The following is a 24,700-nucleotide window of genomic DNA, read 5'->3' as shown; positions in this document are numbered from 1 at the left end:
GTGATGTTTGTGCAGGGTGTGATTTACTCCTCACATGCAGAATTCACGTCCAGCACAGAATTCCTTTTTTTCTCCCTGCAGAAAATACATTCTGCCCGAGAAGTGCTGCATTTCCACGTTTCACCCACCAGAGGCCCTGTGGCACCAGACCAGCCAGCAGCCAGCGGGGTTCATCAGAGCACTCTGCCTGCCGAGCCAGGTTAGGACAGACAGAGTGGGGCACATGGGACGGCGGGGGGCGTGTCACAGACTGGGGTCCAGAATGGCTAGTGAGGGGGACAGACTGGGGCATTGGCTCAGGAGATAGTGGGGTGAAAGCACTGAGCCAGGGGTTGAATGGGAGGGGGGCTGCAGGGCCACATGGTGACAGGGCGAAGGGAGGTCTCAGGGACCCATGGGGGGGTTTCAAGGCTGATTCCTCACTCCTATACTTTGAGTGCAGAAGTTGGGGGCCTGGAAGGATTCTAAACCTTAATACTGGCCACTCCAGGCTTGTATTTAACTCCCAAGGTTACAGGTTTTCTCTGACCTTGGGTGGGTAGATGCTGCCACCAGCCAAATGCAAAAACCGCTTTGAGAACTCAGGAAGGCGCACTTGGGAATTTCTTCCTGTGAGGTACCCTCAAGCCCTTTCACCCCCACTCCGGGGAAGAGCTGGGAAAGAAAACCAAGGAAATCAGCTGTCACCACCAGCTGTCACCACCACCGTGCACAAACCTCTTAGGACACAAAAACCCAATCCTGTTCTTAAAAAAGGTAAATTTTATTAAAAACCAAAAGAAAGGAAATACATCTGGAACTTCAACTTTTTGCTAGATTTAAAAAAAAAACAAGTACAAGGATTAAGCGTCAAGATAGATCTCTTGAGGTCCAGCTTAAAGGTTACAAGCAAAAAAAAGAAACTGGGGTTAGCATAGAGCAGTCCACAAGCCATAAAGAAATAAAAGAGATAAACGTAATCACATCTTCCTAGGCATTTCCTGATCTACTTACATATCTGGGGTTTCAAATGAGTAGTTTCTAGGTATAAGCTGGTGATTTTTCAGCCCAAAGCTTTTTACAGCATAGTTCCAGCCCTGTCTCTGGGAGAAAAGCACAGTCAGAAAAAGGGGAAGTTTTTTTCCCCAATTTTAAAAAGTTCTAGCCTTCTTTTGGTCAGGTGCCCACTCCCTTCCTTTTACCTATGGACTTTTAAACCCTTTACAGGTAAAGCAAGTAGAGAACAGCTACTAACAGAGATTTTATAGCTAACTGGTTGGCTGGATGTCCATAAAAGGGAGCTCCCCCACCCTTCATTTATCACAGGGGGGCTGCAGGGACACATGGGGATGGGTGATGCTGGGACACACAGGGACAGGGACAGGGGCAGGTGCACCTGATTGAATGGGAGAGGCTTGTGATCAGCTAGGGTCTGCATGAGGGAGGCTCCCCAACTCCCTAACAATCTCTTCCCCTCCCAAAAATATCTGTTCCATACTTCTCCCACCTACACCAAACAACCCACCAGGTTAACTCCCAGACTCCTTCCCTCTCCCTCAACTCCTCTGTTGCCCCTGACTCCTCCAAGCCTTTGCACTGCTTCTGAGGGGTGTAGGAAATATGATTTTGGGCGGGGGAGTGTCTGTATTGTTAAATACATACTTAGTAACAGGTGTTTTGAAATAAATTACCAAAACAATTGAAACTGGCATGATTATATTTTGTTCTTTTAACAAATAAAATATGCAGAATTTTGCAGAATTTTAAAATCTTGTGTGTAGAATTTTTAAATTTTTTGGCACAGAATTCCCCCAGGAGTAGTGAGTGCTTGGTAAAATACAGGATGCTGCTGTCTTCTTTCTGATCCGGGAGTCTGGGCTGAGCAGTTGCTGCTCCCCAGTGGTGTCAATTTATTCACAATTTCTCTATTCTCCTCCACTGATTTTGTCCCCTTTTCTCTCTAAAGCTCCCATGCTTGTTTAAAAACACCTCAGATTTGGTGGGCTTTCCCACTCATTCTATCTGCGGGATTTGTCCTTGCTTCGGTGGGAAATTGTTGCCCTGAGCTATTCTCCAATGGGAAGAGAGTAAAGGTATGTTTACACTGGCAGAGTTACATCGCCAGCAGTTACAGCGCCACTCAGGGAGCGCTAAAGGGAAACTGCTGTTGTGTGTTCACACTGTCAGCTGCCCGCACAATAGCGTGTTCACACTTGCAGCGGTGTTCGGAGCAGTGCACTCTGGGCTGCTGTCCTAGAGAACATCTCTTCCTCTTCTGCCACTAAGAGTTGTGGGAAAGTGGAGGGGATCGTGGACTGGGTCCTGGGTCCTGTCCCAATGCCCCATAATGCATTGGTTCACATCCCAGCAATCCCTGTGCTTTCATCCGCATTTGGCACCATGTGTCAATGGTTTTTTGTACTGCACATTGTGCCTCTTTGGGCTCAGGAATGGATCCTGCACTGTTGACCAATATGCTGCTCGCTCTCACCAACACATCACAAGTGGCAGTGGTGTCAGTCACTAACCAGTTCGGAGTGGGGAAGTCGACTGTTGGACTTGTGTTGACAGAAGTGTGCTGGGCCAGTAATCACATCCTGCTCTGGAAGACCATGACTCTCGGCTATGTGCGTGACATTGTGGATGGCTTTGCACAAATGGGCTTCCCTAACTGTGGAGGGGGATAGATGGCACTCATATTCCAATTCTGGAACCAGACCACCTGGCCACCAAGTACATTAATCACAAGGGGTATTTCTCTATGGTTCTCCAGGCGCTTGTGGATCACCATGGGCGTTTCACAGACATTAACACAGGCTGGTCCAGAAAGGTGCATGACACATGCATCTTTTGGAACATTGGCCTGTTCAGGAAACTGCAAGCAGGGACTTTCTTTCCGGACCAGAAGATCACCATAGGGGAAGTCAAAATCCCCAATGTCATCCTGGGAGACCCTGCCTACCCCTTAATGCCATGCAGCAAGGAGCGGTTCAACAACAGGCTGACAAGTGCAGAATGACTGTTGAGTGGGCTTTTGGCCATTTAAAGGCCCGCTGGTGCTGCCTATATGGGAGACTGGACCCGGCTGATGACAATATTCTTATGCTTATAGCTGCGTGCTGTATGCTCCAGAATATTTGTGAAGGGAAGGGTGAAAGTTTCACTCCGGGCTGGACTGCTGAGGCTCAGTGCCTGGAGGCTGAATTTGAACAGCCAGAGACAAGGGCTATTAGAGGGGTGCAGCATGGGTCCAAAAGGATCAGGGATGCTGTGGCAGGGTGGTCCCCCCAACATGCCTTGAAGGGCTTAAAACAGCCCTGGGAGAGGGCTGAGAGAGGGAGAAGCTGGGCTGTTCGTGAAAACAGCCATAGCTGTGGCCTGTGTAATTAGGGCCCAGCTGGCCCTTATAAGAGGGCAGTGGGCCAGAAGGAGACACTCTCTCTAGCTACATGGAGAGAGGAGGACCTGGCTGCCTGGGAAGCTGAGGAGAGTACCTAGGGCAGGGCAGTGCTGGGGAAGGGCAGACGAAGCCGGGGAGCTCCAGCCTAGCAGAGCCCCAGGCTGCAGGCCCAGGTAAAGGCCCACAAAAGGGTACTAAGGCTGCAGAGGAGCAGCCCAGACCTAGACAGAGGCAGCTGGTCTGACCCCCCTTGCCGATGATGCGTGGTACAGACTGCAGTCTGCCCAAGGAGTGGGGGCTAGACGATGACTGACAGTAGCCACTGAGGCAAGGGAGGGTTAGGGGATTGGGGGTTCCCCTGGGGAAGGGGGACCCAGACTGAGGGGGTACTGCCAGGGCAAAGAACCATAATCTAGAAGGGCACCGGGGACCAGGATGGGCACGGGGCCAGCGGCAGGCAAGACACTGACTGGCAGAGGGCGCTCCTTGCTGAAAAGGGCGAATTCCCTGGACAACCAGCAGGGAGATGGGGGAAGGGAGGGTCCCAGGAGGAGGTGGGGTCCCGGCGTGGTTAGAGATTTGTGTATGTCCAGGTATCATATCCAGCCTTATCCTTTGGAGTACAGTGCGGCGGGTACCGTACTTCAGCAGGGCTAAATTGCAGAGGGACGGGTATTGAGTGCAGTGGGTACTGGGCGTCCGCAGGGCTGGACTGTGATGGGGCAGGAGTGGAAGGCAGCGGGTACAGACTGGAGCCAGGAGGGTGATAAGAGTGTGTTGGCGGTGTCAGGGGGGTGCATTGGAAAGAGTTTTGTGACAATGGCTGCAGGGGAGGGCGGTCACAGAGCTCCTCAGTTTGCAGTACTAGTAGCCCCTGGAGCATGACCGCTTGGCTCTCCATAACATTTAAGAGCCGCTCCATGGCTTCATTCTGGCGCACCCCATTCTCCTTTCGGTCCCTCTTCTCGCTGTTCGGCCACTCTTTCAATTCTTGTTTTTCGGCCGCAGAGTGCATCATGACCTCATGCAGAAAATTCTCTTTAGTTCTTGATGGCCACTTTCTAATTCTGCGTAGCCATTCAGCCAGCGATAAGAAAGAGGGAGGCTGGGCTCCCAAGGGCATATCTGTGAAGCCAAAATGCAGCATTTTACAGAAGCGGTATTGTTTGCAACACAGAGACCACTGATTTAAAATATAGCCACTATTCACACACCTGTCACTAACTGGCTGACCCCAGGCAAGCACCCATGAGCCACAAGCCCCCCAAAATGGTAACAGCAGGGGCAGGGGAAATTACTGTTCCAGGACCATACTGTACACTGGGCACGTGGCTCTTGGGGAGAGACAGCACTGTAGGGGGTGGGGGGGCTCATAATCATTCCTGTGCCCATATTTTTCACAGGCTGTGTTCATTATGGAAGATATCTCACCGCTGAGGGTGAGCAGGGAATCACAGTAGGGTCTTCTCCAAGACTGCAGCTTCTGCCCTGGTCCTTATGTGGCTCGCCTGTGTGCAGCAATGGTTTCCCATCCCCGCTCCGTGATGGCAGAGTGGCATGGGAAAGTTACCCTTAATTGGGCAAGAAATAAAGCAGAGTGGTCATTCTCTACTCGCAATAGGATGTGGAAGGGGCACAGAAGAAGCAAGTGTCCCCCAAACCCATGTTACCCAGTCCCCGACCATGACTCAAAGCTGCCCCCACCATATCTCAAACCTCTTCACTCCTCCAACAACCAGCTGCCAGTCTTCCCTTGCTGCTACCCACTCTTGACAGGCAGAAAACCTCCAAACTCTATCCCCTTCTCTTTGCCTCTTAAAGTTGCCTTGCCCAGGGCTTTGCTGCCTGTGTGAATGGCAGGCAGGGATGGGGAGTTATCACTTTCTGCGTATTTACTGAACATTCATCTAGTCACTGACCCCTTCATTAATGCAGAGTTAAGGTTGCCCAGCGATATGTTGGGCCCTGCCAGAATGTCAAGTTCAGTAAAATTCAAACCTCTCAAAACTAGGAAATAGAGAGCTAATGTCCATGCCAATGCAACCTTAACTCTGCCCCCTGGAGCTGGCAACAGCCACTGGGCGTTCTCTGCCTGCACGCCAGCTGCACGCACTCTGTTAGGTGTGGCTGCACAGAAAGGTAGAGGTGTTAGTTAGAGCAACTTGGTGGAGGTGTGATTGTGATATGAGAAGATCTGGGTCTGAGTCCCCCCCGATGTGTGCGGTGAAAGGAAAGAGGTGCATGTGTACCTTGAGCTTCCAGTCTGTATCATTTCTGCACTGAGCTGGGCATGTTGTCAGGAGGAAACAGGGGACGGTTTGCCATGGGAATGGTCAGCAGCGAGGTGGGATCTGAGAGCAGTCTGTGTGCTTAACGATGGGTAAGTGAATGTGGAATGTTAGCTGGAACTTGTGTGAGTAAGGATGAAAGAGGTGTTCAACAGACCAAGTGTGCGGCTGTTTCTGGGGAGCAGGCTCAGTGTCTGAGTGTAGAACGGGTGTTGGTAGCTCCTCAAGTACGTTTGTGTAGGTAATAGATCTGCAAACTCCACATCGCAGATTTCTTCATTGAAAAGAATTTAGAAGGTACATTTAAATGGTACCACGCAGGTCACCTAAAACCAGATTCCGTCTTAGCAAAGACAAGGTGCTGGATTCTGTGCTAGAGTTGTCTTGTTCCATGTTTCTTTAGTGATAGGCACTATCTGCAATGGCTGGGTACGCATAGGTGTGTTGTGGGAGTATTGGGTCATTGCTCAAATCAGTCAGACAGGGCCGTCTGTACCCATGCGCAAAGTATGCAGCTGCATAAAGCACCAGGAAATTTGGGGCATTTCCTGGTGCCCTGTGCAGCTGCGTGCTGCTCCAGTGGCCAGCCTGAACCGCTGGTCAGCTAAGCCGGCCAGGAAAGCTGCTCCTGCCCTGCACCAACTCCACCCCTTCTCCAGAGCCCGCTCCCCACTGCTTCCCACCCCTGCTCCACCGCACCCCCACTCCACCCCTTCCCCGAGCTGTGTCCTGGGGGACTGCAGCAAGGGTCGGGTGCGCCTTGCTCTCACCAGGGGGTGGGAAATGAAGCGACCTGGCCCCAGCCTGCTCCACTCTGCCGGCTCCCACCCACACCACTGGTGAATGCTAGGGGTTGGTTCCCCCCATGTCCCAAGGCTGGGAGCCAGGGAAACACAACGGAGGGGGCTGGGGCTGGGTCACTCCACTTCCCACCACCCCGTGAGTGCAGGGTCAGGCCCGCAGTGCAATCACTGGGGGCCAGAAAGTGGAGTGAGTTGACCCCAACCCGCTCCGCTCCACTGGCTTGTGCTGGGGGGTGCTTTTCCCCTGCCCCCCAAGCCTGCTCCTTCCCCCCACAGACTGGATACAGCCCCCCCCCCCGAGGCCTGGGGCCAGACTCCCATGGAGGCCTGGGGCCATGCCCCCCGGGGGGGGCTGTGTAGGGCACCACAATGTCTAGGGACAGCCCTGCAGTCAGATTTAGGGTTACATTGGTGAGTGCCTTATCTCTATATTGCCTGGGTATTACAAGTTTGAGTTTTGCTGATCTCTCTTCTGGAGGGGTACCAGACACCTTGGGGCAACCTTAAATCCTGTGTTCATATAGTTTTTTGGAGGTGAATTTTCTAGCTCTTAACACAGAGCGATGTTGGCTGGAGGAATTTGTGGCCTTTTAGGCAGTTGTGGGTCTCAAGCAGGTTTGCAATGCAAGGCACAGAGAAGTGCCATGGTCTTACCCAAGGTCACCCAGCAGGTCTGTGGCAGAGCCAGGAATTATCCCCGTCCAGTGCTCTCTCCACGTAGGTGCTGGGAGATTGTGAAGCTGCTCCCATCTCCTGTACTTTTTGTTGCAGTGGAATGGGAATAATGGTTATACTTTCAATTGTCTCTCTCCTTCTCCACCTCCTCCTTCTGCCACCAATTCCAGCTCCTCCTCCCCTTCTTTCAAGTGTTTGTCAAGTTGGTAACAGAGCCAGAGAGAGAAATCTCTGACATGGTCTGTTCCCCAAGATCTTGACAGTTTAATCATATGGTGGTTACGGTACCTAAAGTACATGAGAGAAGATGGTGCTTGTCTCTCTCTCCTTCTCCACCTCCTCCTCCTGCCGCCACTTCCCGTTCAGCCTTCCCTTCTTGTCCATACCCTCCAGCCCTCTGTTAGCACTGTAGAAGCAAGTAGCTGTCTCCTGTCCTAGGCTGCTGCACACACATATTACAGGCAGCAGCAGCAGCATACAATATGGTGCATGCCACCTTGGTGATGCAGGCTGAGCTGCACACTGAGCTGGGCCTCTCACTGCTACTTCCAGCTGGGCCTCCTGCCCCTAGTCCAGCCATGCCCTAGCTCTGCCCAGTCTTCCCCTCCTCAAAACAGGCCCCCTCCCCTATACATTCTGGCCCGTCCCTTCACATCATAAACAGGTGACATGTGCCTTTAAACTATTCATATTTTGGATTTCAGGTGATTAAATTTGTGTTACCTTCAGTTTCACCCTCTCCATCAATCCCCTCTCCCCCACCTCCCAGTTTCAGTTGTTTGGTGGTGCCTCGGATGGTTTTCCATTGATAGTTTGGGAGGGAGGAAGGCTGGTCACTTAATCCTTGTGTTACCTTGCCAGCTGACTAGTGAGAAGTGATGACTCCCTCTTGGGTGGATGGGCCAATCCCGGGGCCCATTACCTCTCAGTGATTTATTTTCCATTCCAAGTCCAGAAAGTAGATTTTCAATATAAATGCTTTGTTCCTTACATAGAATCATAGAATATCAGGGTTGGAAGGGACCCCAGAAGGTCATCTAGTCCAACCCCCTGCTCAAAGCAGGACCAATCCCCAACTAAATTATCCCAGCCAGGGCTTTGTCAAGCCTGACCTTAAAAACCTCAAAGGAAGGAGATTCCACCACCTCCCTAGGTAACGCATTCCAGTGCTTCACCACCCTCCTAGTGAAAAAGTTTTTCCTAATATCCAACCTAAACCTCCCCCACTGCAACTTAGACCATTACTCCTTGTTCTGTCATCTGCTATCACTGAGAACAGTCTAGATCCATCCTCTCTGGAACCCCCTCTCAGGTAGTTGAAAGCAGCTATCAAATCCCCCCTCATTCTTCTCTTCCGCAGGCTAAACAATCCCAGCTCCCTCAGCCTCTCCTCATAAGTCATGTGTTCCAGTCCCCTCATCATTTTTGTTGCCCTCTGCTGGACTCTTTCCAATTTTTTCACATCCTTCTTGTCGTGTGGGGCCCAAAACTGGACACAGTACTCCAGATGAGGCCTCACCAATGTCGAATAGAGGGGAACGATCACATCCCTCGATCTGCTGACAATGCCCCCACTTATACAGCCCCAAATGCCGTTAGCTTTCTTGGCAACAAGGGCACACTGTTGACTCATATCCAGCTTCTCATCCACTGTAACCCCTAGGTCCTTTTCCGCAGAACTGCTGCCTAGCCATTCGGTCCCTAATCTGTAGCGGTGCATGGGATTCTTCCATCCTAAGTGCAGGACTCTGCACTTGTCCTTGTTGAACCTCATAAGATTTCTCTTGGCCCAATCCTCCAATTTGCCTAGGTCCCTAGATATCTTATCCCTACCCTCCAGCGTATCTACCTCTCTTCCAGTTTAGTGTCATCTGCAAACTTGCTGAGGGTGCAGTCCATGCCATCCTCCAGATCATTAATGAAGGTATTGAACAAAACCGGCTCCAGGACCGACCCTTGGGGCACTCTGCTTGATACAGACTGCCAACTAAACATGGAGCCATTGATCACTACCCATTGAGCCTGATGATCTAGCCAGCTTTCTATCCACCTTATAGTCCATTCATCCAGCCCATACTTCTTTAATTTGCTGGCAAGAATACTGTGGGAGACCGTGTGAAAAGCTTTGCTAAAGTCAAGGAATAACATGTCCACTGCTTTCCCCTCATCCACAGAGCCAGTTATCTCGTCACAGAAGGCAATTAGTCAGGCATGACTTGCCCTTGGTGAATCCATGCTGACTGTTCCTGATCACTTTCCTCTCCTCTAAGTGCTTCAGAATTGATTCCTTGAGGACCTGCTCCATGATTTTTCCAGGGACTGAGGTGAGGCTGACTGGCCTATAGTTCCCAGGATCCTCCTTCTTCCCTTTTTTAAAAATGGGCACTACATTAGCCTTTTTCCAGTCATCCGGGACCTCCCCGATCGCCATGAGTTTCAAAGATAATGGCCAATGGCTCTGCAATCACATCCGCCAACTCCTTTAGCACTCTCGGATGCAGCGCATCTGGCCCCATGGACTTGTGCTCATCCAGCTTTTCTAAATAGTCCTGAACCACTTCTTTGTCCACAGAGGGCTGGTCACCTCCTCCCCATGCTGTGCTGCCCAGTGCAGTAGTCTGGGAGCTGACCTTGTTCATGAAGACAGAGGCAAAAAAAATATTGAGTACATTAGCTTTTTCCACATCCTCTATCACTAGATTACCTCCCTCATTTAGTAAGGGGCCCACAGTTTCCTTGACTTTCTTCTTGTTGCTAACATACCTGAAGAAACCCTTCTTGTTACTCTTAACATCTCTTGCTAGCTGCAACTCCCAAGTGTGATTTGGCCTTCCTGATTTCACTCCTGCATGCCTGAGCAATATTTTTATACTCCTCCCTGGTCATTTGTCCAGTCTTCCACTCCTTGTAAGCTTCTTTTTTGTGTTTAAGATCAGCAAGGATTTCACTATTAAGCCAAGCTGGTCGCCTGCCATATTTACTACTCTTTCTACACATCAGGATGGTTTGTCCCTGTAACCTCAGTAAGGATTCTTTAAAATACAGCCAACTCTCCTGGACTCCTTTCCCCCTCATGTTATTCTCCCAGGGGATCCTGCCCATCAGTTCCCTGAGGGAGTCAAAATCTGCTTTTCTGAAGTTCAGGGTCCGTATTCTGCTGCTCTCCTTTCTTCCCTGTGTCAGGATCCTGAACTCGACCATCTCATGGTCTCTGCCTCCCAGGTTCCCATCCACTTTTGCTTCCCCTACTAATTCTTCCCGGTTTGTGAGCAGCAGGTCAAGAAGAGCTCTGCCCGTAGTTGGTTCCTCCAGCACTTGCACAAGGAAATGGTCCCCTACATTTTCCAAAAATTTCCTGGATTGTCTGTGCACTGCTGTGTTGCTCTCCCAGCAGATATCAGGGTGATTGAAGTCTCCCTTGAGAACCAGGGCCTGCGATCTAGTAACTTCCGTTAGTTGCCGGAAGAAAGTTTCGTCCACCTCATCTCCCTGGTCCAGTGGTCTACAGCAGACTCCCACCATGACATCACCCTTGTTGCTCACATTTCTAAACTTAATCCAGAGACTCTCAGGTTTTTCTGCAGTTTCATACCGGAGCTCTGAGCAGTCATATTGCTCTCTTACATACAATGCAACTCACCCAGCTTTTCTGCCCTGCCTGTTGTTCCTGAACAGTTTATATCCATCCATGACAGTACTCCAGTCATGTGAGTTATCCCACCAAGTCTCTGTTATTCCAATCACATCATAAGTCCTTGCCTGTGCCAGGACTTCCAGTTCTCCCTGCTTGTTTCCCAGGCTTCTTGCATTTGTGTATAGGCACTTGAGATAACTCGCTGATCGTCCCTCTTTCTCAGTATGAGGCAGGAGCCCTCCCCTCTCGCTCTTTCCTGCTCGTGCTTCACCCCCTTGTATCCCACTTCCCCACTTACCTCAGGGCTTTGGTCTCCTTCCCCCAGTGAACCTAGTTTAAAGCCCTCCTCAATAGGTTAGCCAGTCTGCTTGCAAAGATGCTCTTCCCTCTCTTCGTTACATATGACCTATACGTTGATCTCTCAGTCATTATGAGTCTTGACCAGTTATGTGCTTTCTGTAGACACCTCACATGACCATCCTCCAAGGGATATGTTTGGTGTGATGGGTTTGTCAGGTGAGAGCTGCTGGCAAAGACAAAATGACCCTTTGCCAAGGGATCTCTGTGTCACTGTCTGACCCCCGTAGGTCAGGAAGAGGACAACTTTCTGCCAATGGCCTTCACGACGGGTGCTGAGTTCACAGCAGTGTCCCTCGTTCCCTCTCCATTTCCGTTCGCGGAGTGCTGTCTGGGACACTGACCAGCTTCCTGCTCCCCAGGCCACCCCATATGTACTCCATGTGCCAGGCTTGTGGCAGCCCCCAGTGAGAAGCCATCCAGCCCATCAAACTGGTGCCAAATTCCTGGGCCTCAGGCCTTCTGGGCTGCACCTCTGTGAGTCCAATTTCTCCCTGCTCCAAGGGTGCTACAGGGGTGTGCCCTTCTACTGTGTCAGGCTCAACCCTCTGGCTGAGGCCTTGGGACACTTTCTTCCTCTCTCGGGTACCAGGTGAAACTGCAAAAGAGCCAACTGCTGGCAAACAAGGGTAAATAAAGGAACAAAAAAGAAAAGAAAGGGGAAAACAACTGTGTGAAGTCAAGAGCAGAACAACAGTCTTTTGTCTTCTTTAACATCCCATAATAGTAATAGTTTAACATCCCGTGTCAATGGATCTTTCCTGCCAGGCAGCATTTAATGCTGTCTTTTGCCAGTCAGCACTTCACATAGTTAAAGTCTCTGTCCTGCCTGGTGATTTACATAGCCACAGAAGCTCACAATGCAACTGGTTCAGTTGTTCACAGACATGCTGGAAGGGTATAATGTGGTGGGTCCCGCGTGGATCAGTTCTGGATCCAGTTCTGTTCAATATCTTCATCAATAATTTAGATAATGGCATAGAGAGTACACTTACAAAGTTTGTGGATGGTACCAAGCTGGGAGGGTTTGCAAGTGCTTTGGAGGAGAGGATTAAAATTCAAATGATCTGGACAGACTGGAGAAATGGTCTGAAGTCAGTAGGATGAAATTCAATACGGACAAATGCAAAGTACTTCATTTAGGAAGGAACAATCAGTTGCACCACATGCAAAATGGGAAATGACTGCTTAGGAAGGAGTCCTGCGGAAAGTGATCAGGGGGTGATAGTGGACCACAAGCTTAATATGAGTCAACAGTGTAACGCTGTTGCAAAAAAAAAAGCAAAAAAAAAAAAAGCAAACATCATCTGGGATGTATTAGGAGGAGTGTTGTAAGCAAGAGATGAGAAATAATTATTTCACTCTACTCCACACTGATTAGGCCTCAACTGGAGTATTGTGTCCAGTTCTGGGAGCCACATTTCAGGATAGATGTAGACAAATTGGAGAAATTCCAGAGAGGAGCAACAGAAATGATTAAAGGTCTAGAAAACATGAGCTATGAGGGAAGATTGGAACAAAATGGGCTTATTAAGTCTGGAGAAGAGAAGACTGAGAGGGGACATGATCACAGTTTTCAAGTACATAAAAGGTCTTTACAAGGAGGAGGGAGAAAAATTGTTCTTCTTAACCTCTGAGGATAGGACAAGAAGCAAGGGGCTTAAATTGCAGTAAAGGAGGTTTAGGTGGGAAATTAGGAAAACCTTCCTGTCAGGGTGGTTAAGCACTAGAATAATTTGCCTAGGGCAGTTGTGGAAAGTCCATCATTGGAGATTTTTAAGAGCAGGTTAGAAAACTCCTGTCAGAGATGATCTGGATAATACTTTGTCCTGCCATGAGTCCAGAGGACTGGACTAGATGACCTCTCGCGGTTCCTTCTCATCATATGATTCTATGATACTCAGATATTATTCCAGGCAGCAACTCACAAGCATTCAATAAAGTCTAAACATTAAACACATTCTTCTAATTCTAAAACCTGTTTTAACAATACTGACACAGGTGAGCCAGACTGATTCCAGCTCTGCGTTTGTCCATGTTCAATTAAGATTTGGGGGCTTTTGCAAGAGCTAAAACCTCATCTGTCAGTGTCACAGGCAGGATGGGCAGCGATGGTGTCTCTAGCCTCTGTTTGCCAGAAGCTGGGAATGGGAGACGGGGGATGGATCACTTGATGATTCCCTGTTCTGTTCATTCCCTCTGAAGCACCTGGCATTGGCCACTGAGCTAGATGAACCATTGGTCTGATGCAGTGGGCTGTTCTTATGTTCACAGTCTCTATCAGGAGTATCTACTCCTTTCGACTCACTTGGGAGCCACAGAAAGAAACAAGGTGTGCTGAGGCAAGAAGGCCCAGTCTCAGAGCCCCAGGGTTCACGCTTGCCAAAAGCTAAAACTAGGCCCATCCCATGAAAGGGGGCACTCTCAAGAGAGACTGTATAAAGACTGGAGCATCAAACAACCTTGTAAACCTGAGACAGCTGCCTTGGGGACAATGACAGGGAGAATCCCCCAAATTGACTCCTTTGATTCTGCTCTTCTCTGGCCTTTGGTTCAGAGACTCTGTTACTGGAAAGGTTTCACCATGTCTTAGAGGGTTACACCCTGGTGGGAAGGGGCTAGGCCTGTACTGGAATAAGGTCACTTTGTGCTTCACAGTGTGGCAGAACCTAGAATGTCCATTAGCAGGGACAAATCCTGGGGGGAATCGGCATGTGGAATGGACAAAAACCCCATCTGAATTCTCTCACCTTGCCCTTCTCACCCTGGCAGGCTACAGAATAACATCCATGTTTCACCCCAGATTGTCCCCACCTCCCAGCGGGAAGGAAATGGCTTCAATGGAGCTGGCTCGGGTAAGGGATTATGAGGGAGCTGGTGGTGGGTTCTCCTTGGAGGGAGAGGAGCAGTAAATGCATAGGAGCGTGGGAGCTGCTATGGGTGGTGGGAGGCAGTCTGGGGGGCTTCTAGGAACCGCTGTGCCCGCTGGCCCTTCTCACACTGCTTTGATGGAGATTCAGCCAGCCTCTCCAGGCCCTGTTATCACCCAGCACGACAGCAGGTGGCAGCATGCTCCCAACTAAGCTACCTGAGTGCTTTACCTAAGCCACTCAAGGACAGATAGAAGACAACAGCCAATTTCCCAGCTCCCCAATCTTGCACACCTGCTGTAGTATAAATCCAGAATTATTTCCTCTTATGGTGCAAAGGGATCTGTACAATGTGAGCTCATTAATATAGTGACCGTCCCCTTGATATGGGAAAGATATGCACAACAAACTTGAGCTCACCAAGCTGGGATTTGCCCCAGACACATCACTCAAAATACACTGATTCAGATAAAGCATAAAAGAAATTTATTAACTACAGAAAGATTTTAAGTGACTGCCATTGTTAGGATTCATTTTGTACTTAATATACTTTTAATAACTTCCTTCTTATTTTCATTGATTGGTTGTTGATTTCTGGTAGCTTCCCTTACCAATTTTCTATAATTCTGACCTTCTAACTTATATTCTTTACTATTGACTTCCCCATCCTTCCATATATTTTATTGGGAGAGTGTTGGGATTCCTACCCAGGGGCTGTCTCTGGGCCCTGCTGGAGGCTCCATGTCCTATAATCAAGCACTGGCTAGTAGGATGTGATAACTGTGAAAACCCTGCCTCCATCTGTCAGCTGGGAGACACAAAGATTCTCTCTTTCTACCCTCACTCTGATGCCTCCTGGCTGCTTAAGCAAGGTGGGGTGGGACTCGGTTAACATGTGCCTCCTGGAGCTTCCATTTACCTGGTGCTGCTGTTCCCTAAATAGTGGGGTTGTGACTGGGACAGCAGGTACTGAGGGTTGGACTCTTGCTCTTTCAGGGGCCGGTGACTTTCGAGGAAGTGGCTGTGTATTTCACCAGGGAAGAGGGGGCTCTGCTGGACCCTGCTCAGAGAGCCCTCTACAGGGATGTCATGCAGGAGAACTATGAGACGGTGGTCTTGCTGGGTAAGGAGTCCTGTCCCCTCGGTTATTAGAAGCTGTGGGGTCTCTAAAGAACCTGAGTAGTAATAACTTTATACCTTTATTCATCATACAAGTTTTGACAAGTTTCCTTGCCCCACGTTTGTTGCCTTATCTCCACCCACTAGTATAATTTTTGGACATGTGCCTTTTTGGTGCCGTCAGTCATTTTAAAATTGCATTTAATGTATCCTTATTGGCTACATTAATAACTACATTAATAACTGTAGCTTTCTTGCCTTTTCCTCATTTTAAGAGGAAAATATGCTGCCTGTAGAATTCTAAATTGAGTAAATAGGTGTGTGACTCATGCATGGCTTGTGTGACAGTCCGATGAGCTCCTCTTTTGATAGGAGAGCGTCTAAAGTTGCCATTCAGGACCCCACGGGTGAAGGGAGAACAGAGCTGTGGGAGGGGAGGAGAAGCAGGGGAGTAGATAATTCTGGGGTGCCAGGACACGGGGAGGGTGTGTGCAGGGTTAGAGCTAAGAAGCAGCAGGGAGGGATGAGGTAGTGAGAGATGAGGAGGGAACACAAGAAGCTCCCAAGGTGCCGGGAGGTGGTGCCGGCTGAGAGTAATGGGAAGAAGGGGAGGGGAGTGTGGAGGAAGGGCACCCAGGAAGTGGGCTGGGTGGGTCAGTGGGAGGGAGGAGAGGTTTGGGGATCTAGAGCTGTGAAGGATCCCAGACCTTTAACCCCAAATCCCTGCCCAGGCTATCACCAGCAGGAGAGTGAGTTTGGGGGTGGGGGGGGCGCGGAGGGTGAGAAAACCTGGATTTGTGCTGGAAATGGCCCAACTTGATGATCACTTTAGATAAGCTATTACCAGCAGGAGAGTGGGGTGGGAGGAGGTATTGTTTCATGGTCTCTGTGTATATAATGTCTTCTGTAGTTTCCACGGCATGCATCCGATGAAGTGAGCTTGTAGCTCACGAAAGCTCACGCTCAAATAAATTGGTTAGTCTCTAAGGTGCCACAAGTCCTCCTTTTCTTTTTGCGGATACAGACTAACACGGCTGTTCCTCTGAAACCTGCCCAGGCCTTGTTGGTTTAGAGCCTACACTCCAGTTTTATTTCTGTTCAGTTTCACTTCATTCTACATTTTCCCCCCAAATATTATTATTGTAACTCTTAAGCTCCCTCCACCACTTATTCACCCCTCCCCTACCATATAACCTCCCCATTTCTATGCACAGCGATCCTGGCCACCAATCCTGAGTCCTTGCTGCATTCCTCCCACCCATAGCAGGGCCCCTACCCAGGCACAAATGGGCACTTTGTTGATGAAGTCACAGGCTGGTAGTGTAGCTGGTAGAAGTACTAAACCTATAAGATTATGCGTGTGGGCTGCATGGTCGTCCCTCCTTATCACTCTCTGAGGGAGACCAAGCCTCCTCACTGTCACATACCTGTAAAGGTGAGGTCAAAAGGAGGGAATTAGCTGTACTTAGTGTCCCATCCTTCCAGCCAGGCAGAGCAATAGAGAAGTCTATGAGCCCCAGGCCCTCGGTCTGGGCACGGCAGCAAACAATTAGTAAAATCTGACCTGCAATGAGGGCAGAGCGGTTAAGCATTCTGCAAGCCCAGGTAAAATCGAGCACCAGCACAGTCTAGGGGCTCAGGGAAGGGTGAGCACTAACAGAGGCCTCCTTGGCTAATATGGGGAGGCTGCCACCCCAGGAGTGGGACGGCAGGGGGACATGGGCCCAGCCGACTCCACCACGTCCCAGCCCAGGTCCCTAGCAGTGGTGGAATGGCCGTCCATTGTGGGGATCTGCCCCACAACATGCTTACCTAGAATTAGGCCCGCACTTAAGCAGATGGTTGTCTAGTTCCCCCAGGCTACTTTCCACATCCCCTGGGTTTGGTACCTCTATTACATGGGGGTCCTCTGTCTTCCCGGGCAGCTCTGGCAAGTCCTCAGGTAGCATCCCCAGCAGATCCTCATCATCTCAGTCAGCCAGCAGCCCGGAGAGATTTGGCCAGTCCCCAGGCAGCAGCCCAAGCAGCTGCTTAGTTTCTCGGTTGGCCAACAGCCTGGGGAGATCTGGCCAGCCCTCAGCCCAGTGGGGACCTTCTTCAGGTTCCAGCAGCCAGTGGGATGCATCTGTCTCTCTTGGCAGCTCCTGCCCAATTGAACTGCAGGACCCGCCTTTTGTACTTCAGCTTCCTGTCCGCCCTTCTGCTTCTGGCATGGCAGATGTGGCTTTTCTGGTTCTGCCCACCACGGGATGTATTGCGGTCCTTCCCTGTTACTCTCTGAATGTGGCCACACCTCCTTGTTACAGGCTACTCAAAGTTAATGAGGAGATTAAATTTGGTGAAACACACAGGGGAAACTTGATTTAATACAGACAGTTATAACCGAAATCATAAGCAAGGATCAATATACATAATGATTAGAGTAAGATAATTATAGGGAAGAGAGTCCTGCATTGTTCATACTCACCATCTTGCGTTGTGCATACTTACAACTTACAGACATCATTGGAAACAAAGATCGAAGGGCAGGTGAGCCCATGAGAAGGGAGGTGCTGATTCAGTTTACACTGTCTCAGGAACCCATCAAACCTGAAAAAATGGTAACTGGGTGAGGTATTTTATGCCCTTCCTTGTGGTAATAGTACAGATATATATGATATTTTCTCCTTTACCCTGATTATGATAATGTCACTAGTTGCCCCTATCCATATGTGGCCTTTGGTTCATCACATCTGTCACCTTGCCATCACATTTTTCACTTTGCTGGTGTGTTCTACCTTTCCCACCATTCTGTGTTTTCTTGTCTGTTTAGATTTTAAATTCTTCAGGGCATGGACCATTTACTAGTCTGTGGTTTGTACCTAGCCTAGCACAATGGGGATCCATTCTTACGCCTTGTCTACACGACACAGTTTTGTTGACAAATGTCAGCTTTGTCGACAAAACAGTGGAGGTATACACTCTGCAGCGCTCCTCCTGCTGTTTTAACTCGCCTGTTATGCCAACATAATAAAGCCACCTCGACAAGAGACATCGAACTTTTTTAGATGAAGTTAGAGCGGTGCAGAGTCAGTGTAGACACTGTGCTCTCTTATATCACCCTAAGTAGCCTCCAGGAGGTATCCCACAACGCCCATCATGACCGCTCTGGTCAGCAGTTTGAACTCGGCTGCCCTGCAGGTAGACAGGCATGCATCCCTCCCATTTAAAGCCCCAGGAAATTTTGAAATTCCTCTTCCTATTTGTTCGGTGTGGAGAGTTCTCATTGCAACTTCCCAACTGACCATGGCGGCTTTCCTCAGCAAATGCGCTCCTACCTGGCGTACACTGGAATTGTCGGGTCTCTGAGGAGAGGAGGCTCTGCGGCTGCAGCTCCGATCCAGCCCTAGGTATTTGAATACCTACGGGCAGATTGCTCATGGCATGAAGGAGAAAGGCCATGAAAGGAACATGCAGCTGTGCCATGCTAAGATCAAGGAGCTGAAGCAGGCATACTGGAAGCAAGGGGGGCAAATCATTGCTCTGGTGCAGCTCCACACACCTTCCACTTCCACAATGAGCTTCACGCTATCCCAAAATTGGGATATGCATGCCATCTATCGCCCCATCACGGTTAGGGGGTCCCGTTGCCAAAAAGACATCCACTATTTCCTGTTCATTGTTCAGAGTCACCGTCCTTCATAGCAGGAGGCAATTAATAGCCCTGCACACTTTTGCATCATCACAACCCCCACAGTGGACTTCCTAACTCCGAACTGATTTGCAACTGACTGATAGCAGTCTGGAATTGCCAGCTTCCACAAAGCAATCACCACTCACTTCTCCACCTTGAGGGCAGCGCTCATTCTGATGTTCTCGCACTGCAGGGCAGAGGCCAGCTCCACACACGGTTCCAGAAAGGTGGCTTTGTGGATCAGAAAGTTCTGCACCCACTGCTCATCATCCCATACATGCATAACGATGCGATCCCATCGGTCAGTGCTGGTTTCCTGAGCCCAAAAGCAATGGTCCACCATGTGCAGCTGCTCCAACATCAATCGTGAATTGTTTCTTTCCATGGCACGCTGCAGGGCACGCACCACGGATTCACTTTCAGATTTGCAGCTCATGAAATACTGCAGGATCAGTGGCGTGTTCATGACACGCATCACAAAACTAAACAGCAGTGCAGGATCCATGCTTTTAGGCAGATATGGTGGGTGTACAGATTACATGGGTTGTTCAAAAATAGCGCAAAATGTACTGACCTGGAAGCCCACAGAATGATGGGATGGAGAACACGGCATCATGGGCGAGTGAGCCCGCCCCCACGATGCACTGCAATCCATTCCCAGAACTCCTAGCTACAGAAGGCGGTGAGTTGCACAGTGGGATAGTTACCCACAGTGCACTGCTCGCTCTCTCGATGCTAGGGCACCAACCGAGGGCTCACTTCACTGACACAAGGAGTGCTGCATGAACATGCACAAATGATGTAATTACAGTGGTTTATGATCATCAATGTAACTTAAGTCAACTTAACTCTGTAGTGTAGACATAGTCTCACTTGACCCTTAGTCACAAAGGTAAATAAATATGGTTAATAATAATAATAATAATAATAACTATCCTGCCACTTTGAGGCAAGAGATCTGGCCTTAGGATGTTACTGCTTAAAAATGAGCTTAGGGTTAATCTTTGTGACAAGTATCCCACAAATCTCAATGATCTCACTTCTTTTCTTTGCCTTGAGTAGGGTTTCCAGTTTCCAAACCTGATGTGATATTCCAGATGGAACGAGGGGAAGAGCCGTGGGTCCCAGACCTTCAGGGCTCTGAGAAAGAAGCGCTCCTGAGAGCTGCCTGCACAGGTGAGGAATTGATTAAACCAACTCAAAAAGTGTCTGGGAATGCAGGAAATATTTGGGATGCCCTACAAAGACCTTGTGAGCTCTCCAAGTTCAGGATTGTTCCCAGCAGGTGTGGAATCTTTATGGCAGATGTCACTCAGGGCTTCCCTCCTATTCTGACTGCCGACTGGCAGCAGGTTGCTCCATGATCTCGCTTTCCCCTGAGAGTTCTAGTGAGATGTGGACCCAGAACTGATCCCTTCCTCTCTTCTCTGGGGAAGGGATTGGGGAAAATCAGCTCCTGATAGGTTTGATCTCTCCCACAGGTATTTTGGTTTATTGGCTCTTTCTTCCATTCCTCTCTCTGAGATTTCCTTTCTTTCTGGTGCAGGGAGTGACCTATGTCTGGATTCTCTCTGTCTCCCATCAGTAGATGGTATGATGAGTGAGAATGAGGAGGATAATCCTCAGGAGGAAGATGCTGACCAAGTAGAACCACATGGAACGTTATCAGGAAGATCCAAAGGGAATATTTGCAGGAATTGGGCACACCCAGAAAAAGCAAAGAGACAGCACAGGCCAGAGGAAAAGTTCAGTAGCCAGTCAGACCCTGATACACGTGAGAGAATCAACTTGGAAGAGACACGCTACACATGCCATGAGTGTGAGAAAAGCTTCAATCACTGGTCTGCCTTCATAACACATCAGAGAATCCACACTGGAGAGCGACCCTACACCTGCCCTGAGTGTGGGAAACGCTTTAGGCATCGCTCAACCCTTATTAGACATCAGCGAATCCACACAGGAGAGACACCTTACACATGCTCTGAGTGCGGGAAAAGCTTCAGTCACCGGTCTGCCTTCATCACACATCAGAGAATCCACACGGGAGAGCGACCCTACACCTGTCCTGAGTGTGGGAAACGCTTCAGGCACAGCTCAGCCCTCATCACACATCAGAGAATCCACACGGGAGAGCGGCCCTACACGTGCCTTGAGTGCGGGAAAAGCTTCAGTGATGGCTCAGGCCTTATCACACATCAGAGAACCCACACCGGTGCGACGCCCTACACGTGCCCTGAGTGCGGGAAAAGCTTCAGTCGGAGCTCAGCTGTTCTCACACATCGGAGAATCCACACTGGAGAGACACCTTACATGTGCCCTGAGTGTGGGAAAAGCTTCAGTCAGAACTCAACCCTTCTTAGACATCAGAAAATCCACACCGGAGAGACACCCTACACGTGCCCTGAGTGCGGGAAAAGATTCAGTCGGAGCTCATACCTTGTCACACATCAGAGAATCCACACCAGAGAGACACCCTACACGTGCCCTGATTGTGGGAAAAGCTTCAGTCAGAGGTCAAACCTTCTTAGACATCAGAAAATCCACGTGGGAGAGACACCCTACACTTGCCCTGAGTGCGGGAAAAGCTTCAGTCAGAGGTCAAACCTTATTAGACATCAGAAAATCCACATGGGAGAGAACTGTAATAAATGCCTTGACTAGGGCTGGCCAAATATTTTTCTTTTTAAAGTCACATTTGCTAGTTCCCACATAGTGATCTTTGCACCATGTTCATCATGGCCTCTCAGCTCCCCCAGATCAGTTGTCTCCTTCTACCTTTTGCAGCTCACCCTTCTTTGGGGTCAGTCCTGTGATCTTTTCTATCAACTCCTTTCCCTGTGAGTCGTAGGAGTGTGTGTCCCTCCTGCCAGGAATATTAACCAGCTCCAGGTGGGGGAGAGAGGTTTGATCTGAACAAGCTACCTGGAGGCAAAAACTACCTGTGCCTTACATCCACTAGGATTGTACGTGGAGTTAGCTACTCAAGTTAATGATCTTGGTGTACAAACACAACTAAAGTTGCAGAGCAGATGCAGTCCAGGTGCAGTGGTTGGCATTAGCTTTTCCCTTGACCTGACCTACACGCCATCAATTTTTCCTAGTCTAAACAAACCCTGAGCATCACAGTTCTACTCTTACCCCATTTCAAAGCCATTGTCTATTTCCCCGTTTGGGGACAAATTGTCTCATTCCCAGTTCGCTCTCATGTTGCTTCAGGTTGTGCTGGAGAGCAGAAATCTTCTCTACCATTTTCCCCACTTAAAATACATTGAACTATAACAAAGATCAGGAACAGGAGTGAGGAAAAAATGTTGTTTCACCCTCTGTAACATCAGAAGAAGATACGATGAGTCAGAGGGATTCACTCCTTCTCTGTAACTATCATAATCCCCCCTCAACCCAGCTTTAGTTTCTGTGTCAGCCATAATAGTGTTTATTCTCCCCAAATGCAACCTCTCTGCCTCCCAGAATGTCATGTGTTCGCTGCTGTCTGTGCTAGGTGTCACACTTTGATTCTCCATCAGTCTCACTGGGGCTGGAGGTTCACGAGTCACAGTGTTGGAGTGGAAATATGAATGGATTGTTCTGTGCTTGTAATCCCTGTTTCTGTCTATTGGCATAGATGCTTCTGACCTTTCTCCTGCTGATCTGGGAGTTTTGTGTACAGATGGGAAGGCTGGCTGTTTTTCCCCATTATGATGCTAAAGTTCTTGTAAATTACATGACTTGATAATAATAAGGTGGTGTTGGGTGAAGAAGGTTTAAATGCATCAGAGGAGAAATCAGTGTGAGATTCTGTTCTTATTAAAAAGAACAGGAGGACTTGTGGCACTTTAGAGATTAACAAATTTATTTGAGGATAAGCGTTCGTGAGCTACAGCTCACTTCATTGGATGCATTCAGTGGATACAGACTAACACGGCTGCTACTCTGCATTCTGTTCTTATTGTGAATCATCAGATATAACCTGCTCTGGAATTTCATTTCATCTGAAACCAAAAGTGTCTTATTACTCCTGGGGGAATTCTGCACCACTGCGCATGTGCAGAATTCATGTCTGTCATGGAATTTTTTTTCCTGCAGAAAATACATTCTGCCTGACAAGTGTTGCAATTCCACCTTTTTCCCGTCAGAGGCTAGTGTGGCATCAGAACAGCCAGAAGCATGAATGCACCCCGCTATTCTGGCACCACAGCGTATTTTCTTCAGGGAAAAAATTCTGTGTGCGAGCAGTAGTGCAGAATTCCCACAGGAGTAGATGTTAATCACAGCACCCTGCCCATTAAACCAGGTTAGGACAGAAGAGTGGGGCACACACGGCTGCTGCGGGGGGTCACAGACTGGGTTCAGAATGGCTAGTGGGAGGACAAGACAGGGGCACGGGCTCAGGATTTAGTGGGGAGACAGCATTGAGCCAGAGGCTAAATGGGAGTAGGGGTGCAAGGCCACATGGGACAGGGGAGAGGGGCTGCAGGGACACATGGGGATGGGGCAGGGTGCAGGGACAGGAGCAAATGTGCCTGACTGAATGGGAGCAGCTTGAGGTCAGTCAGGGTCAGCATGGGGAAGGGTCTCCCTAACATTCCCTGCCTCTCCCCCCCAAATACCTGTTCCATACTTCTCCCACACACACCCAACAACCCTCCAAGTTCACTCCAGGCTCCTTCCCTTTCATTTCCTCCATTACCCCTGACTTCCCCCAAGCCTTTGCACTGCTTCTCAGGGGGTGGGAAATAAGTTTCTGTGTTGTTGCTTAAATGAAATACTCAAAGTTCTGTATTAATATGCCTAGTAAGGAACCTATTTGTCAGAAAAAATTACCAGAACTATTTTTGTCTGTATTGTTACAGACATACTTGCTGATATGTATTTTGAAATAAATTACACAAATAATTCAAATTGGCATGATTATATTGTGTTATTTTGACAAATAAAATACGCAGAATTTTGGAGATTATTATTATTATTTTTTTTGGCTCAGAATTACTCCAGAAGTATCTTATGCCCCTCTGTGTTGTGGGTTTTTCTTTCCTGGATGCTATTTGGTTACATAATTGTAGACCAAGCTGGATGAGCAAGCATCTCAGAGAGGTGATTAAGAAAAAGCAGAAAGCATTCAGGGAGTGGAAGATGGGAGAGATCAGCAAGGAAAGCTGCCTTATTGAGGTCAGAACACGTAGGGATAAAGTGAGACAGGCTAAAAGTCAAGTAGAGTCGGACCTTGCAAAGAGAATTAAAACCAATAGTAAAAGGTTCTGTAGCCATGTCAATAAGAAGAAAACAAAGAAAGAAGAAGTGGGACCACTAAACACTGAGGATGGAGTGGAGGTTAAGGATAATCTAGGCATGGCCCAATATCTAAACAAATACTTTGCCTCATTCTTTAATAAGGCTAATGAGGATCTTAGGGATAATGGTAGCATGAAAAATGGGAATGACGATATGGAGGTAGATATTACCATATCTGAGGTAGAAGTGAAACTCGAACAGTTTAATGGGACTAAATTGGGGGGCCCAGATAATCTTCATCCAAGAATATTAAAAGAATTGGCACATGAAATTGCAAGCCCATTAGCAAGAATTTTTAATGAATCTGTAAACTCAGGGGTTGTACCGTATGACTGGAGAATTGCTAACATAGTTCCTATTTTTAAGAAAGGGGAAAAAAGTGACCCGGGTAACTACAGGCTGTTAGTTTGACATCTGTAGGATGAGGCAAAGGACACTGCCCAACGCACGGTGGGGTTAGATTTTGCTTCTGGTTGCATGCTTTTGCCTGCTACTGCCCCAGCTCAGACCCTAGTGCAACCCCACCTCCAACCTGCTGGCAAATCGCCCAGACCTTGTCTGCAGCCACACACATGCAGAAGCAGCTTCCTTGCATCCTTGATTATCCTTAGGA

The 24,700-nt window shown here is 48.9% G+C and overlaps 1 protein-coding gene across 11 annotated transcripts in view; it reads left to right on the top strand.

Annotated features, from left to right (window-relative positions):
- Positions 1-23,697, top strand: part of LOC125628643 (uncharacterized) — a 96,597-nt gene extending 72,900 nt beyond the window's left edge. For 5 of the 11 annotated variants that reach the window (XM_075123995.1, XM_075123997.1, XM_075123996.1 and 2 more), the window contains 5 exons: positions 82-199; positions 13,909-13,991; positions 15,003-15,129; positions 19,861-19,974; positions 20,345-23,697. In XM_075123995.1, coding sequence (XP_074980096.1) covers positions 13,926-13,991; positions 15,003-15,129; positions 19,861-19,974; positions 20,345-21,459 — 1,422 coding nt within the window. In that variant the 5' untranslated portion in view covers positions 82-199; positions 13,909-13,925 and the 3' untranslated portion in view covers positions 21,460-23,697. The other 6 variants (XM_075123999.1, XM_075124003.1, XM_075124002.1 and 3 more) reach the window with 4 other exon arrangements.
- Positions 23,698-24,700: the final 1,003 nt, after the last annotated feature.

This window comes from Caretta caretta, chromosome 28, assembly GCF_965140235.1.
Source record: "Caretta caretta isolate rCarCar2 chromosome 28, rCarCar1.hap1, whole genome shotgun sequence".
Classification (NCBI taxonomy): Eukaryota; Metazoa; Chordata; order Testudines; family Cheloniidae; genus Caretta; species Caretta caretta.
Note: the sequence above shows the minus strand (reverse complement) of the source record. Positions and strands in the feature narration are given on the sequence as shown.